The 16,355-nt window shown below is 34.8% G+C and overlaps 3 protein-coding genes and 1 long non-coding RNA gene across 9 annotated transcripts in view; 2 read left to right on the top strand and 2 right to left on the bottom strand.

Annotated features, from left to right (window-relative positions):
- The window catches only part of LOC139771624 (mediator of RNA polymerase II transcription subunit 20-like), a 67,011-nt gene that overhangs the window by 8,987 nt on the left and 41,669 nt on the right, over nt 1–16,355 (top strand). The window contains exons 4-5 of one of the 4 annotated variants that reach the window (XM_071704555.1): nt 5,048–5,148; nt 5,278–5,919. The exons of 1 other annotated variant lie outside the window; for it this stretch is intronic. In XM_071704555.1, coding sequence (XP_071560656.1) covers nt 5,048–5,133 — 86 coding nt within the window. In that variant the 3' untranslated portion in view covers nt 5,134–5,148; nt 5,278–5,919. Of the gene's footprint in view, nt 1–3,058; nt 3,073–5,047; nt 5,920–16,355 lie in introns of those variants that run through there. 2 more of the 4 variants (XR_011717934.1, XM_071704554.1) reach the window with 2 other exon arrangements.
- On the bottom strand, nt 438–3,060 carry LOC139771625 (uncharacterized). 3 transcript variants are annotated; one of them, XR_011717936.1, is made up of 4 exons: nt 1,453–3,060; nt 1,123–1,370; nt 896–1,015; nt 438–773 (listed from the first exon to the last, which is right to left on the bottom strand). It is a non-coding gene; the product is annotated as an uncharacterized lncRNA (long non-coding RNA). The 3 variants fall into 3 exon arrangements; XR_011717937.1 differs by having other exon boundaries at nt 438–1,015; nt 1,453–2,079; nt 2,264–3,060; XR_011717935.1 differs by having other exon boundaries at nt 438–1,015.
- On the top strand, nt 6,051–12,056 carry LOC139771622 (uncharacterized). Its single transcript, XM_071704549.1, has 7 exons — nt 6,051–7,126; nt 8,816–9,033; nt 9,294–9,517; nt 10,141–10,330; nt 10,452–10,653; nt 10,892–11,086; nt 11,490–12,056. Exons 1-7 carry the CDS (start codon nt 7,076–7,078, stop codon nt 11,634–11,636), a joined length of 1,227 nt encoding a protein of 408 aa, XP_071560650.1. The 5' UTR covers nt 6,051–7,075; the 3' UTR covers nt 11,637–12,056.
- The window catches only part of Ssh (Protein phosphatase Slingshot), a 112,154-nt gene continuing 107,924 nt past the window's right edge, over nt 12,126–16,355 (bottom strand). The window contains 1 exon segment of the mRNA XM_071704544.1: nt 12,126–16,354. Within this exon segment, the coding sequence (XP_071560645.1) occupies nt 14,840–16,354 (1,515 nt within the window). The 3' untranslated portion in view covers nt 12,126–14,839.

Raw genomic sequence — 16,355 nt, 5'->3', positions numbered from 1 at the left:
AGAGTAAAATGTGTTAACTGTGTTAAGTGTGTGATATTAGAAAGTTTCACCGGCAAAACACGAGTTTAAAATTGCGAACATAATTAGCAAATTTTGATTGAACAATTTTACATACCGCGAATAATTGTTTCAACATATAATACTGGCTTTTTAAAATGTTATTTTTGGTATAAATTTTGATATAATTTTTAATAATATTGAGTTAAAAGATATGTGATGAGATATTATTATAAAAATAATTTTATTTCCAAACATTAATAAGTGACAAGAAAACTGTTATTTTAAAGTTATAACATATAAATACGTACATGAATGTGACTAAAATATTTACTTATATACACGTATAAATTGATATTATGGAGCATGTAGTACGCTACGAAAATTATTTAAGGGGGAATATAATATGATTTATAGAAGTACAATATTTAACTACATCATAAAATTCATACGTTTTAGTAAAAATGTTACACATATCTCTATTTGACAACAAATTTAAAACGCCTGGAGGTAGCCCAGCTGTTGAAAACATGTTAAAATATGATGCTAAAGAACACGAATTTTTATTTTCTAACACAATGACACAATTGCCAATTATTAAAGATAATGTCAGATACATAAATAATGCGATTTCATCTTGACTGCAAATAGAAATAACGCCTTTTGATCCAAGAAAGCTGATTATCTCTAATCTTTCATCATGACGTTTCAATGTATTTATAATGTTGTATGATGTTTTTATAAAGTCAAATACTAGATTTTTATACAAAAATTTACTGAAAAAGAAAGCAAAAAAGGAAATACATTTATTAGAAATGTCATTAAGTGTTCACAAATACGCAAATGTACAAAGTAAAAGACATTAAATATATATGATAATTTTTTAGTAAATTAATACCCATTGCATTCTAATGTAGCTGCAAGATTCTCTAATATTTTCCTTCTAGAAACAATAGGCAAGATACTCCAACTTTTGGATGCTTCTTCGGCTGATTTTACGCAACTCAACATATCTTCCCTATAACAAATTTTAATATTAATTTAATAATATGTGAATTTTATTAAGATTCTTAAAAATAATTGCAGAGTTAAGAAGAAGGGCAGGAAAGATGTATGTACACGTACTTTGTTGCATTTGCATATGTATTGCCATTATGTACCCAATATCCATTCTTTACAGGCTTTTGCCATCCGCCGTTATAAAAAAGATTGTAAACTGATCCTATATGTTTGTTTGGATCAATCTTATCCCCATATTTAAGATCATCCCAGACAAAATATTTATACAAATCGAACATAGAAGACAACCATTTCCAAGAAAACGTGATATCGGGACAAAACTCGAAGTGCGCATTTATAAATGTAATATCTGTCTGCTCACAAAACATAAATTGTTTCAACAAAGCTTTAGACAATTTGGCAATTGTATTATATCATTTAAATTGTAATACGTACGCGTAATGTCCTTGCTAATACTTTTGCAGCTGTAATATCTTCTGACCATATAGATACCATTGTGATTGACGCCGGACTTACAGTATATAAGGGAAAGGAATGTAATTCTTTCCTTGTACGAAATGTAGAAATACGCAAATCCAAGAATGTATGAAAATTTTGAAAAATTTTTTTTAGGATCCATGAAAATTTCTGTTTTATTGATTCTTGGACAAAAATTTTCCTTATTTTTAACAGGAAAGAAGGTGTAATCCTCAAATAACTAATAACTGCATGCAAGTCAGAATCGTCTAGCACGATCATTTCATAGACGCAATCTGTATAAATTTTAAAAAGATTATTATGAAATTAAATAAACGCTTTTAGATTATGTTTTGAATGTGCTCACTTGAAATTAATGGTCTATTATAGCGATCTACACTTTCCCACTTTGAATTATTGCTAAAATATTAAATAATATATTTAATAATTAATTTAATAATATAATATAGTTTGATATAATTTGTATACATATATTTTTATTAGATAACTACATAAGGGCCGCTTTCAAAAAGCATGGAATCTCAGGTTCTTTACATACAATATACATTATATATATTATAATCAGGTCATCAGCAGTGCATTTATCTAGAAAAAGATAGTAAAAGAAGAATTTCTATTGAACAATCTAATACATTATTCTATGTATATTTTTGTTATTAATTTTACATATAAATAATGTAGAAAATGACGAAACGCAAAAAAAGTACTGTCAATATTTATTGCTCTCTACAGTTATATAACAAGATATCATTATACGTATCAAACTCACCGTTAAGCATCAATTTCACACCAACAGTGTACAAGTAGTTAAGAATAGTAGTAACTATATCCACATGATCACAAGCAGATTTGAAAACAGATAAATTCCTTTCTATTATAGACGCTGTCTGCGAGAATCTGTAAAAATGTAAAAAAAAAATAATAATAAAGCAAGTGTTACATTTTTACTGTTAAATAGAGACGACTGTTAAATTTTGTTATCACTCTTATCTTAGGATTAAGTAGTCATTTATACCTATCTGACAAATTATCAGGATCCTTAAATTTCAACTCGTAGTGTAAAGCAGATATCTTATTTAGTGCTTCCTAACAACATATGTAAAAAATAATACAATACATTTTACCAGCAATATAGATTAAGTTCCCTGTGTCTTAAATGTTATATTTCACAATTCCTCAACATATTTATATATGTTAATCATATTCATACTCACCTGTTTATTGATATCATATTCTAAGACTTTATAACATCGCTCTATAATTTTAATTCGCTCACACATTTTGATTCTGATTATTAATCAATTCCCAGCAATATTAAAGAAGTAATACGCGTATACGATCGCTATCGTCGCACGTCGAAAATAAGAACAGATGAAAACGAAACTGTACTTGCGAACTTCGATTTGGAAATATCGCAAAAGACGCTCTATAGATAATATTTCGTTGCTAATCTCTCTGTTGCTAATAACATTATGAAGATCAAAAAGGTAAATGTCACGCGAACTAAACAGTATATAACGGGTGTTTACATATTTTGAAGATGTTCTTTGTTCTTTTGTTCCAGTTTACGTATAAGGTAAGGTATCTCGGAATTTATATAACTCGGATAAAAAGTCAGTCGAATAAAAACGAACCAATCTAATTTGTTCTTTACAATTCTTTCATCTAAACTTACTAGTACTTTTCATATTCCTCCTCTTTTTCTTTCTGACGTCTAATCATGCATATATCTATCTTATTTTAAATGCAGAAAATACAATTTGTAGCGCGGTCACAAAGAACCAGATCTGATATGACAACCTTGACAATCTCAAAAAATTTTTCGATTGTTCTCTGACAACTTTTTTCGCCAGCCAAATTATTGCTTTTTTGCACTGCTCAACAAACATTTTAATTGTTATACCGTAATTTATTAAGAGAAACAGATAATAATATTTTATACGAATTAATGTGAGAAAAATTTAGCATAATAGCTATTAATATATCTTACAATTAGGCAAAATTCTTATTTCTTTTTAAATGAAATAGTGATGTATTTAAATCTTTTCTATTTTCTATTTCCCTTATTTTTGGTAATCATGCATTTATGTCCATTTCTACCAAAGTAAATTAATTTTAATCTCTTCTTTAATCTCTTCTTAAATCTTTAATTTTCAGGAAAGAGGATAAAAATATTTAATTCCATTTTTTTTATTTGAATTGTGAGATAGTTGACGCAATTGCAATTACGATATTTTGTTGTAATAAAACGTACATTGTTTCTTGAAAAGGTTGGCTGTGACTCATTTGTCAACTCACTTATGACACTATTCTTCAGTTTAAAAGAATAATGACACTTCTGCCCCGTGCGGCGGATTTCGCACGTAGACTTGTGACATTGTTAGCACGTAGATAACATTTAAAGCATATATTTTATAGGTTTAACTCAAAATTGAAATTTTGTAAGTCTGTGTGACAATATATATTCTTTTCGGGATACGATATGTATAATAAAGTTTGTTGACAAAATAGGGCAATTAATGTTAGAAATTAAGTAGAGTTCGACATACTATACAGTTTGATGCAATTTTGTGGCAGAAACAGATAAGAACAAACTCTGCGTTCGACAATTTACTACCAGATTGCTGTCAGATAAAATATCAGAAAACTCCGCCACTAAAACACAAGTTAATGAGAACATAGTTAGCAATTTCTGATTGAATTTTTGCCAACTTGACATACTGCGAACAATTTCTTCATTGGATGTAAACTGGCGTCTTTAAAATGTTATTTTAAAATGTTATTTTTGATATAATCTTTGATAATATTAAGTTAAAGGATATATGAAGAGACACTATTATATAAACAATTTTATTTTAAAACATTATAATTAATAAATGACAAGAGAACTGTTATTTTTTAAAGTTATAATATCTAAATAAATACATGAATATGTTTATTTACTTTTATACACAAATATTATGGAGCATATGTAATACTGTTACTAAAATTATTTAAGAGGGAGTATAATATGATTTATAGAAGTACAATCATTGAGTGCGTCGTGTAGATCATAATGTCGAGAGCTAAAATATTGACACATATCTCTACTTGACAACAAATTTACAACGCCTACAGGTATCCCAGCTGTTGAAAACATGTTAAAATATGGTGCTAAAGTACACGAATTTTTATTATGTAGCACAATGACACAATTGCCAATCATAAAAGATAATGTCAGATAATTAAACAATGTTTCTTCATCTGCATGATAAATAGAAACAATGTTTTTTGATCCATGAAACTTGATTATCTCTAATCTTTCATCCAGCCATTTTAATTTAGAGCGAACGACGTTTCCTAATTTTATAGTGTTTAATACTGTTTCTGCAAAATTAAATTCGCTGAAAAAGAAAGCAAAAAGGGAAATATATTTGTTAAGAGTGTTACTAAGTGTTAACAATCACACAAATGTATAAACAATAAACTTTAAAAATACATGAAAATTTTCTAGTAAATTAATACCCATTGCATTCTAATGTAGATGCAAGATTCTTTAATATTTCTTTTCTAGAAACCATAGGCAAGAGACTCCAATCTTTGGATGCTTCCGCGCTTGATTCCATGCATAATATCACATCTTCCCTACAATGTTTTTAAATATTAATTTAATAGGTGAGTTTTACTAAATTTCTTAAAAATTATTGCAGAGTTAAGAAGAAGGGCAAGAAAGACGCATGTATTCGTACCGTGTTGCGTGTGCATATGTATTTCTATTATGTATCCAATATCCATTCTTCACAGGTTTTTGCCATCCGCCGTTATAAAAAAGATCGTTAACTGAACCTACATATTTATTTATTTTATCTTCATCTTTTAAATCGGCCCGGATAAGCTCTTGAAACCAATTGAAAGGAGAAACGAGCTTTTTCCAAGAAAACGTGATATCGGAGCAAAATTCGAAGTGCGTATTTATGAATGTAATATCTCTCTGCTCTCAGAACAGAAATTGTTTCAATAAAGATTTTGGCAATTTGGCCATTGTATTACAGCATTTAAATTATATCACATAATACGTACGCGTAATAACGTTGCTAATTCTTTTGCAGCTGTAATATCTTCTGACCATATAGACACCATATTGACTGACTCCAGATTTAAAATATATGAGGGAATGTAAATTAATTCTTTCTTTGTATGAAACGTGAAAATGGGCAAATTCCAGGATGTATAAAGATCTTGAAAATACTTTTCTAGGATCCATGAAAATTTCTGTTTTATTGATTCTTGGACATAAATGTAATTTATCTTGAACAAGAAAAAAGATGTAGCCCTAAAATAGCTAATAACTGCATACAAATCAGAATCTTCGAACACAATCATCCCATAGATGTATCCTGTATAAATTTAAAAATTTTGTTATGAAATTAAAGATATATGTTTTTATATTATGTTTTAAATGTGCTTACTTGAAATTAATGACGTATAACAGACATCTGCGTGTTCCAACCCTGAATTAATCCTAAAAGATATAAGAATGTTTACAAAATGGATAAGAATGGATATCTTTTATAACGTAATAAGAAATATTAATTCATATACTTAGTAAATAATTTAATAATATAACATAGTTTGATATAATGTATACATGTATTTTTATTGGATAATTACATAAGGGCCGCTTTCAAAAATGATGGAATCTCATCTTCACATACAATATACATAATATATATTATAAGAACTTCGTCAACGGTGCATCCTAGAAAAAGATAGTGAAGAGAAGAATTGCTATTAAACCGTCTGATGCAAATATTATTCTACGTATATTCTTCTTATTATTTTTTTATATAAATAATGTAGGAAATGCATAAAAAAGTGCATAAAGAATACTGTCGATATATTGGTACAGTTGTATTAGAGATAAGAGAGAATATTATTATACGTATCGAACTCACCTTTAAGCGTCAATTTCACACCAATAGTGTGCAAATATTCGAGAATAGTAGTAACTATATCCACATGACCACAAGCAGATTTGAAAACAGATAAATTCTTTTCGATTATAGACGCTGTCTGCAAGAATCTATAAATGTAAAAAGAAAGTAAGGCAACATAAATAGAGATAACTGTTAAATTTTTTGTCATCATTCTCATCTTAGGATTAGGTAGCCATTTACCTATCTAAAAAATTATTAGTATCCTTGAATTTCAGCTCGCAGTGTAAAGTAGATATTTTTTTTAGTGCTTCCTAACAACATACGTAAAAAATAATACAATACATTTTACCAGCAATATAGATTATTTCCCTGTCTCAAATGTTATATTTCACAATTCCCCAACATATTTATATATGTTAATCATATTCGTACTCACCTGTCTGTTTATCTCATATTCTAAAGCTTCATAAAATCGCATTGTAGTTTCAATTCGTTCACCCATTCTGATTCCGATTTTCCAGCAATATTACAGAAGAAACACGCGTATGCGATTGCAATCTTCCGCGCACAGCGACAATAAGAACAGATGAATACGAGCTTGTATTTGTGAAGAGGAGACACTTTGATTTGGGACAACAAACTGATAATCAAGAGTAAGACGTTCTATGAATAATATTTCGTACTATGCTGCTAATAACATTATGAAGATCAAGAGGGTAAGTGTCACGCGATCTAAACAGTATGTAACGGGTGTTTACGTATTACAAAGTTCTTTTGTTCCAATTTGAAACGCTCTACATAAGACATCCCGGAAAAAGTAACTCGGATCAAAAATCAATCGCATGACAAAACAAATCTAATTTGTTCTTTACAATTCTTTAATCTAAACTACTTGTACTTTTATCCCTCCACTTTTTCTTTTTGACTACATATCTATTTTATTTTAAATGTAGAAATTACTAAAAGCGCAGCCACAAATAACCAGATTTTATATGACAAACTTGCTAATCTCAAAAAATTTCTCGATTGTCCTTTGACAACTTTTTTCGACAGTAAAATATTGCTTTTTTACAATAATTATCTATTTTAATTGTTATTTCGTAATTTATTAAGAGAAATACGCAATAATAAATCTTATGCAAATTGATGTGAGAAAAATTTAGCACATTAATATCTTACCATTAGGCAGAATTTCTTTTTTTTTAATGAAATAAATAATATATTTTAATCTCTTAATTCTATATTTTCTAGTCTCTTTTATTTTCGGTAATAAACCGAGATTAAAATTTATCTGCAGAAAAATGGACAAGAATCGCTTACTGCTAAATTTCTAATTACAGAATGCATTAAATCTAATAATCTTTCTTTCTATAAATTAAACAAAACAAAATTAATAATTCTATCTAAGTTAACAAAATGAGAGATCTAGATATTATTTCAAGTTAATCGCCGATTAAGTTAATCGGATGAGCTTGGTCGAAATTGCTTGAATATTCGTTTGCTTTTTCTTTATAATAACAGTAACAATATTAGCAATAATATTATTATAATAATGCAATACCATATATATATTTTTTAATTACCTTTTTTATATTACGATAAAGCAATGAAAGGTATAATAATTGCGATAATAGAACAACCCTGCGAATATTGATCATATCGTACACTGCGATCGTCATTTTGAATCTTTGGCGTGTCACAAATCATAATCCAAATTCCAGTTTCCTGATAAGCTACAACAACTTTTCGATTTGAACGATGATCGACAAATTTCTGAGTTAAATGAAAACGTTATGGATATAACACTTTATAAAATTCTGTTCACATAAGCGTACAATTACACACGTACAGTTTGTATTCTCTGCGCTCCGCATTCATATATCAAGAGGAAAGTATTTTTACACAAAATATTCAATAAGGTTATTTTACACATTTGCTAATAATATTCTGTTTACATTCGCACATGTTTTGCATTCTGTTATATCCTGCATGTCTGATTCATAAGAGCAACAAATTTTGTGACATATTTTTTTAAATCTTGTTCTAAAATAATAAAATTAGTTTTAAGAAAATCAACTTTTTCCAATTTTACTCGTTATTTCTTCATGTTTGTCTTAATTATACATTATAACTTTGTAAGAAATTTAATTAACAATTTTGATTCTCTGCTGGAGATGGATGAGAGGTCAGAAATTTGATTTACTTTATAAGAGCAATGCTTCTTGCAGCATGATTTTCTTTAATTCATCCTAAAACAATTCAACTTGTTATTAAATCAATCATTTCTTTATCTGTTTTATTTCGTTCTTTATCTTCACTTTAGTCATGCATTATAACTTTGTAATATTTTAAGAAAGATAGCTTTTTAATATAATTAACTAACATAATTGATCCTCTGCTACTAGATGGATAAGGACAAGAATAATGAACAACTTTCCCGTATCACTATTGATTCATCCATCCAAGATGATGTCAGCGAGATTGATTTTGATGTAACACGTACATCCTCGGTTGCATCCATCGTCACCCATGAGGAATATCCCTCATCGGCATCACTACGAGCCATCTCCGATATCGAGCATCGTTATCAATTGATCGGCAATATCAATGTTATCAATCAATTGTAAGGCAGTATTTATTTAAAAAATATTTATTAATCTCTCTTTCATTGGAATTTTTCTAAAATGGAAGGAGATCATTTGCGATCTAATTTTATATACGAATAACTTGTAAAGAGATTCTTTTAGATGTATTGATTAAGAACACTTTAATTGACGATCTTCTTATAAAGAATGTGTAACGAATATTTATCTAATTTCAAAACAGGTTTATGTTACACAGCTATATCCATTCGAAATAAGTTGCAAAGTGAACAGTTTGCAGGGAAGTTAATCAAGACGTGCTTTGCATCTGCTATACGGAAACTTACGACTTTTTGGCGGCAGGACTGTCGGACGGGACCTTAAGGTTCTACAAAGTTAGCTCAGGGAAGAACACGCTGGTGCTGAGCGACGCGGAGATGATGCAGAATCCGGCTCCGGTGACTGCTGTAAAGCATCGACCTGTGCACAGATCACACCCGATTACTCGTACCGTGATAGCGACTTGTTAGTACTTTATATCTTTCACTTCTTGGGTTAATTGTTACATAATACGTTACATTTATTACAATTATTATATAATTACATAATAAGTTACTATTTATATTTTGAGGATGATTTAATTGTAAGTTCACCTTCGAAGAGATTTTGTTAAAGCAAGACAGATATTAATTTATATCTAGAAACGAGATTTTCGAAAGAAAATCTTAAATATTGATCTGATATACTGTATGATACATTGAGATAGACTAATACGTGGTACAACTTTTTATCTTTTTGAATATAGAATAATACTGCACAGAATAAATAGGCAAAACAAAATAATAAAGAAAGCTCTTCACACTATCCATTCGTGATGTTTAAAGGCGATAAAAAATATAATAATACCTTTAAATTTTATTTTATTCTTGTCTTTAATCCTTAATCATTTTATTCTTGTTTTATCGATGCTTATATCGAAGGCCTTATAAAATTATGGAAAAAGATGTTAATATTAAGAACTAATATTGAATGTAGCATAGTAAGCTATAGTCTTACATCGTTAAAAAATTGTTAAAAAATTGAAATTATAATCGTTTTGAATCCGTTTATTAAAATGATATTTTTACAAGTAAACATTATTCATGCAGATGCCAACGGCTGCGTTAAATGCTGGCATTATCCAACCGCGCAATGCCTCTACACAATACGGGAGAGACGGCAAACGCTTGGTCTAGCTTACCATCCTACACTACCGAAGTTCGTCACTGTCGGAGACGATACGAATCTATACTTGTACGACGAGGAAACAAAGACGCGGGAAAGAGTGTTTCGCGGAAGGTGATTATCCCGAAAATAAATATTCTCTAGTTAGTGGAAGCTTCTCTAGAGAGAAATACTGCCGTAATAAAAGTTGAGATTCTATAAACTCTATAAAGCATCCTATAATTTTCAAACGCAGTGACGCGCCGGATGTCATGGATGGTCATAAATCCAGGGTCTTCAGCGCCTGCTTCAACCCGAAATCCGCGCACGAGCTGATAAGCGCTGGCTGGGACGACACCATCCAGTTCTGGGATACCAGACAAGCTCATTCCCTTCGGTTCATATCGGGTGTACATATGTGCGCGGACGGGCTAGACATCAGTAGAAATGGGAAAGAGGTACGTTTTGAACTTGTATTTCATGCCTATATAGCTGAAGAATCGACAGATCCATGCCGGATAAACGCCAAATATTATATGTTAATAAATCTAAGAACGTATATATACACTAACAATTACAGCCTAATTGCAACAGCTTTATAATTTTGTAATATCACATTTGCTTGAGGAACGCGTATACTTTTATATAAGAATTTTTTACAGCGTTTTTAACTAACGGATTCCTCTTGAATAACAGATTCTTACTTGTGCCTGGCAGAAGAACAATCCTTTACAATTGTGGGACTACGGTAGCGGCAGATTGATTATCACTTTGGAACCAGACAGTTATTCCTCTTTATTATACGTTGGAAAGTACGTAACAAATATGTATATCGCATGCGGTGGCTGCGACACTGATCTCTTCAGAATTGTCGATTTACGATCTCATTCTGTAAGTCTGACAGTTTTTATTATTTAATCAGTATTAAATAACATATGGCATATATACATATATTAACATTTTGGAAAAATAATATCATGTCAGATATTATTAACAACTTAATTTATAAAAAAATCTTCGTTATAAGTTTCTCCATTATAATTATAATAATCATTTATAATTCAAAGACAAATGATATTTGAATTAGATATTTCAGTGCAGTTAAAGAAAAATGGACTTTGAGTTAATTAAAAAGTTTCTGAATACAATCGAGAAAATTTTGAGACCTACTTTAAATGCAAAATTGCCCGGTTTGTCCGTGTACACCCTTGCTTTATAAAATAATCATTTTTATAGGAAATCGATTGTTCTTATTTCAAGATAATCTAACAATATACGATCTTTGCTCCTACAGACTATAGCCATGATCAAATACTTCAAGGGCGGTGTATATAGTTTGGATGTCGGCCCATTAGAATCAAAGTACAGTACACGGATTCTTCCAAAGCTCGCTTTTTGCGCCGGGACAACAATTTTCGAAGTAGACGCCCAGCCTAGTTGATTGATTTGTGACATATATATCTTTGATATGCAATTTACGGAATTATTTTATCCTTCAAAGCTTGAAAAATATATATATTTACTTTGCATGTAGTTTCCAAAATGTAGCTAACTTACATTTGTTAACATAACGTAACATACGTTTGTAAATATCTATCGATATAAGATTTTGATAAGACAATTCTTTTAATATCTATCGTTATCGTAAAAAGACGGTTCTCTAAAAAATTTTACATAGCGTGATATTGTTTCATATTCTATATAATAATGCACGTTAAGTTGACGTGCTTTAATTTTTCTCTCTTTATAACTATAAAAAAATTAGGTCAAAATATGATATCGCTGTGGTGTATATAACGTACTGTTAGAGAATATGATGAGAATGAAATAAAATAACAAGAGGGAGAAAGATGATAATGAATGCTAAAATAAGTCGATTATTTTCGTTGTCTCCCGTAGAAGTCTTTCCGGAAAGGAATGACACGCGCACTCAAGCAATAAACAATGTATTTTATTTAATACAAACTATAGTACAAAATTTATACAGAACAACGTACGGTTTTTATCATCATTTCTCATATGACAGCAAGTTCTCGTATCGAGCGAACGCACACACTTAAGCAAGACTTAAGAGACGAGGGGGCGGATTGGAAACGGGTCGAAGGATTGGGGGGGAAGGGGGGCATGACAGGGGGTCAGGGGACAATCACTAAAACTGAGCACATCGATTTGTGACAATACAAACTTACTTGACACGAGCAAATCCATCGGTTGACAAGCGACACGGTGTAGAAAAAGATTGCTCGCGCACAAACACGGTGAGAGAGCAGAAAGCGCATCGCATATTTTTTTTTCTCTTTTTCTTTTCTTCAGTACTCGCGCCGTAGACGACACGTCCTGTTTCGTAATACTTTTGCGGCGGTGATCGGATATCCGATCCACACATCGGATTCCACGGGGGAATCACTGAATATCTCGTGCACTCAAGTATACTCCGAACTCGACGATTACGCTGGGCAACATTCGAGACTTCGAAACTTCACTTCGTGGTAACTGCCGCGCTTAAAAAGAGGGGGACGAGTCACCTTCGGCTGCGAGACATCGTAGAGAAAGAAAAAACAGATCCTCCTCCTCCTAAAATCGCATCCAATTGTACTTAATCGTATAAGTAGATAATAGTTAATCTCTAGGTGCGATCCAACAGACTATTCGGGAAACTACTACTGTTCCAGGACAACTCTCGCCCGTATCTACAATCTAAACGATCAACGAGCCTAATTTTGGTTTGAGAAACGTGTTTGTAATAAAATATATTTATACACGATAATTGCGACGCGCTCGCGAAGCACCTCTTAGCAGCGGTCGCATTCGTCAGAGTACATCAGAGTATAAAATTGGTCGTCAATTTGCGCGGTGAATTGGGTTTTCCTTCGTTTTTTTTCCCGTCTAACTAAATCCCGCGACGCGGTTTACAAAATTAACGATGAGTCGGTGATATGTGTTTAAAAAAATATTGACACTTAGATACAATGTGCTCCAGGTCGATCGATGGAGAAGTTTACAGTACATGCATGCACCCGTGAGGATCAACATATCCATTCCTTGCTATTTCATCATATCCTCTCGACTCGTGGGAGTCAATAGCGGGACTTCCTGATGCACTATCATCGCTGCATCGTCAGCCGTTGAAAAGCGTTACACGATCAACCGATCTGAATTAATCGAGATAAAGACAATCTATAGTAGTAGGAGTACAAAGAGCAAGTTAATAACAATTAATGAGTAAGAGTGGTACCTAATTCGCGAGAACAACGGTTTCGTTTCAGCCTAAACAGGCTCTCCTGGATCACAAACAGAGATGCAATCCGTATATCCTAAATGTGAGGCGGCAGGTCTCAAGCTTAATGAGCTCGATGAAATCTAATAAGATCTGATTCATTAAAATTGAAATTGCTGTTGCGGCATCTATCACACATTCCTGGTTAAGAGACAGTACAACGTACAACACTAAAATATTATCTTACAATTTAAGAGAAATCTAATCCACATTTGTTACAACGTTACTACTCTCGACTGACTAATTTTGCATTAATTTTCACGCTTCATGCAAAATATGGCCGTTGACGAAAAAGATCGGGAAGAATCACTTTCGGGGTTTCGGAAACGAATTAGAAGCTCGTGAATTTCGGTACCCCCTTTTCCGTACGCACTCACGCTTCCGAAAAAACAGTCGCTCAACAGAAAACACACTTCGCTACATCGTGTTCTCGCACACTGTACATCATTCTACATCACATTATCATCTATAAATTACTCATAGTGTGGCTTAATATTACATTATCTCGAGGTCTCGTCACATAATAACTTTTTTTTCCCGTTACACGTTACGACAAAATCGACAAAGTCGCTTCGAAGATCGGAGATTTATCGTCTCACGCGGTAATATCGTATTCGACGAAAAAAAAATAAGAAAAGATCAAGAAAGCGAAGCAGAAGAAAGGTCAGCGTGCGTCCGAGGCTCAGACCTTACATTCACAGCCTGACTGAGCACTCGGTTCCTTTTCTTTTTTTTCCTCCCTTTTACTCTTCGCGTTAAGTCACCCGCGCGACATACCGTATCACTTTTCCATACTTAACGCACGTTTGATTCCGAGCCCACTAACTTACGACGAAATGACGTAGGATAATGACGCCAGCTATTCCTTCCTGAATTTACGTTGACCCCCTTCTCGACGCGCAGCCTCGTGATTGTTGCATTTCCAGCTTAAAATAATTGAACTAACGTCAAGCCAAGATACACGTTGACGAGAAGGAACATAAAGCGCCTGTTGTTGTTTCCGCGGTAAAAAGATCCGAGAACGCTTACGCGAGATTATCGTCTTATAAATAATAAGATACATTATCGAAATGACAAGATCGTTCCTCTCGATGAACAGAACGACGATTGTACGAGCGATTGCAGCGATAATGACAAAGAGAACGAGAACGACGGAGAAAAAGGTTTCTACTCTTAGAACAACAGGCGCGACCGTCTTGGCTCCGAAAATCCAATCTTCATCGCCAACATAAAGAGATCACACGATTTCATCGTCACGGCGACGTACTCACGTGATCGCGCGAGTACTCTCGTCCGGATTGGATGCGCCGCGCTCGCGTTTGCGCTTAAGAATCCGCGAACGAGAACGAAGGAGCGTCGCCGCCGCGTTACATAGTGTTGTAGACGGGACTGCTGTGCCTAGGCCTGACCTGCAGCCTAGCGAGGGGATGGGTCCTGCCGTGCTGCTGTTGCTTCTTACTAGCTGCCTTCGCCACCACGCTGGCCATCACCACGCTGGGCGAGGGTACCGCCGGCGGCCTGCCGGGGGCCTCGGGCGCCTCGTTGAACAACGGCGCCGGGTGATTGTTGATCATAATCGGCGCCGATCGTCTCGAGAACTCTGGCGCGATCTTCGACTTCGCCGGCGGATGCACCTCCATGGCGTCCCAATCCTTGTCTTTGTGCGCACGCAACTGCACGTCCGAGCTCTTCCTGGACTCCGGCCTGGCGACCTCGTACTTCCCTACCAACACCCTAACGGAGAGATCCTCCGCGTTGTCCTGCGACGACGGTGGCGTTGTCTCGCTCCTCCTGCCGTGCTTGCTGTCTTTGGTTTCGCCAACGCTGGACGACGACTGGATCTTGGACTCGTTGTGCGGGATCACCGGCGACGAGGGCAGACTCCTGATCTTCACGTCCCTCTTCGGCCGCGCGGTCAGCGACGCATTCTCGCCCTCGCACGCATTCTCGGGACTCCTCTCCAGCTTCGTCGACTTCGCCTCGAACTCCTTCTTCAGATTCTTGACTATACCGGACGTGCTACGCGGACATTCTGCTTCCGGCGAGTCATCTACGGAGAGACAGCGCTTGCTGAACACGGATTTGTTGCAGAGATTTTCCAAAACCATTTTGTGGTGTTTCACGGAAGGGCACTGGGTAGTATTGACGACGCACGGACTGGACGTCTCGCTTTCCGATCTGCAGGACCTCAGAGACAGCGGCAGATCGGACTCGGAGGACAAGGAGGACGGCGCGGGGGCGCTCGTGGATAGTCGTCCGATCTGGCGCATGGACATAAGGGAGATGTCGATGCTGCCTACCGGACTCGGCGAGTCCCTATTTGTTTCTACTTTAAGATTATGTTCCTGAGTGGGCGATGAGTCCCTTCTTCGCGGCGTCGGCGACGGCATGTGATGCAACAGCATCGGATTGTACGTCTCGACCGCAGCCGCGTCTACCTCGGTAGCCAGCCTGTCGCTCTTGTCGTCCGCGGTCGTCGAGCTCTGCGTGCACACGCGCTTCACCTCACCCGCGGTTGTGACCTCCTCAAGTTTCTGTTTAGTGCGCTTCACCGTGCCCGGATGCCACGGTATCTCCTCCTTGTCGTACGGGAACAGACCGCTGGAACCGAGCAGATCGGACGGCCGCATATCGTAAGAGCCCCAGGAACTGTTCCTCGACGGCAAGGTGGCCCACGAGCTGTGCACCGAATTGTTGTCGAGGACCACCGCACTGTCGTAACTACTCCAGGAACTCTGCCGACTCGGAGATTCTCTTGTGACAGGCTCACCCCGTCTTTCCTCGCGATCGAACACTCGGTCCACCTGGGCACTGAACGGATCGCCGTCCTTCTTCACTTTCTTTCCTAGAACATCGTGACACGTCGATGACGACGCCATCGTG

The sequence above is a fragment of the Temnothorax nylanderi genome, unplaced genomic scaffold (assembly GCF_030848795.1).
Source record: "Temnothorax nylanderi isolate EJ_2023f unplaced genomic scaffold, tnyl_v1.0 TNYL_tig0041_pilon, whole genome shotgun sequence".
NCBI lineage: Eukaryota > Metazoa > Arthropoda > Insecta > Hymenoptera > Formicidae > Temnothorax > Temnothorax nylanderi.
Note: the sequence above shows the minus strand (reverse complement) of the source record. Positions and strands in the feature narration are given on the sequence as shown.

Coding starts and splice junctions, on each gene's coding strand:
- LOC139771622 (XM_071704549.1), top strand. CDS start 7,076: ATGAATAATATTTCGTACTATGCTGCTAATAACATTATGAAGATCAAG. Junction 7,127..8,815: donor ACATTATGAAGATCAAGAGG/GTAAGTGTCACG, acceptor CTCTGCTACTAG/ATGGATAAGGACAAGAATAA. Junction 11,087..11,489: donor TCGATTTACGATCTCATTCT/GTAAGTCTGACA, acceptor TTGCTCCTACAG/ACTATAGCCATGATCAAATA.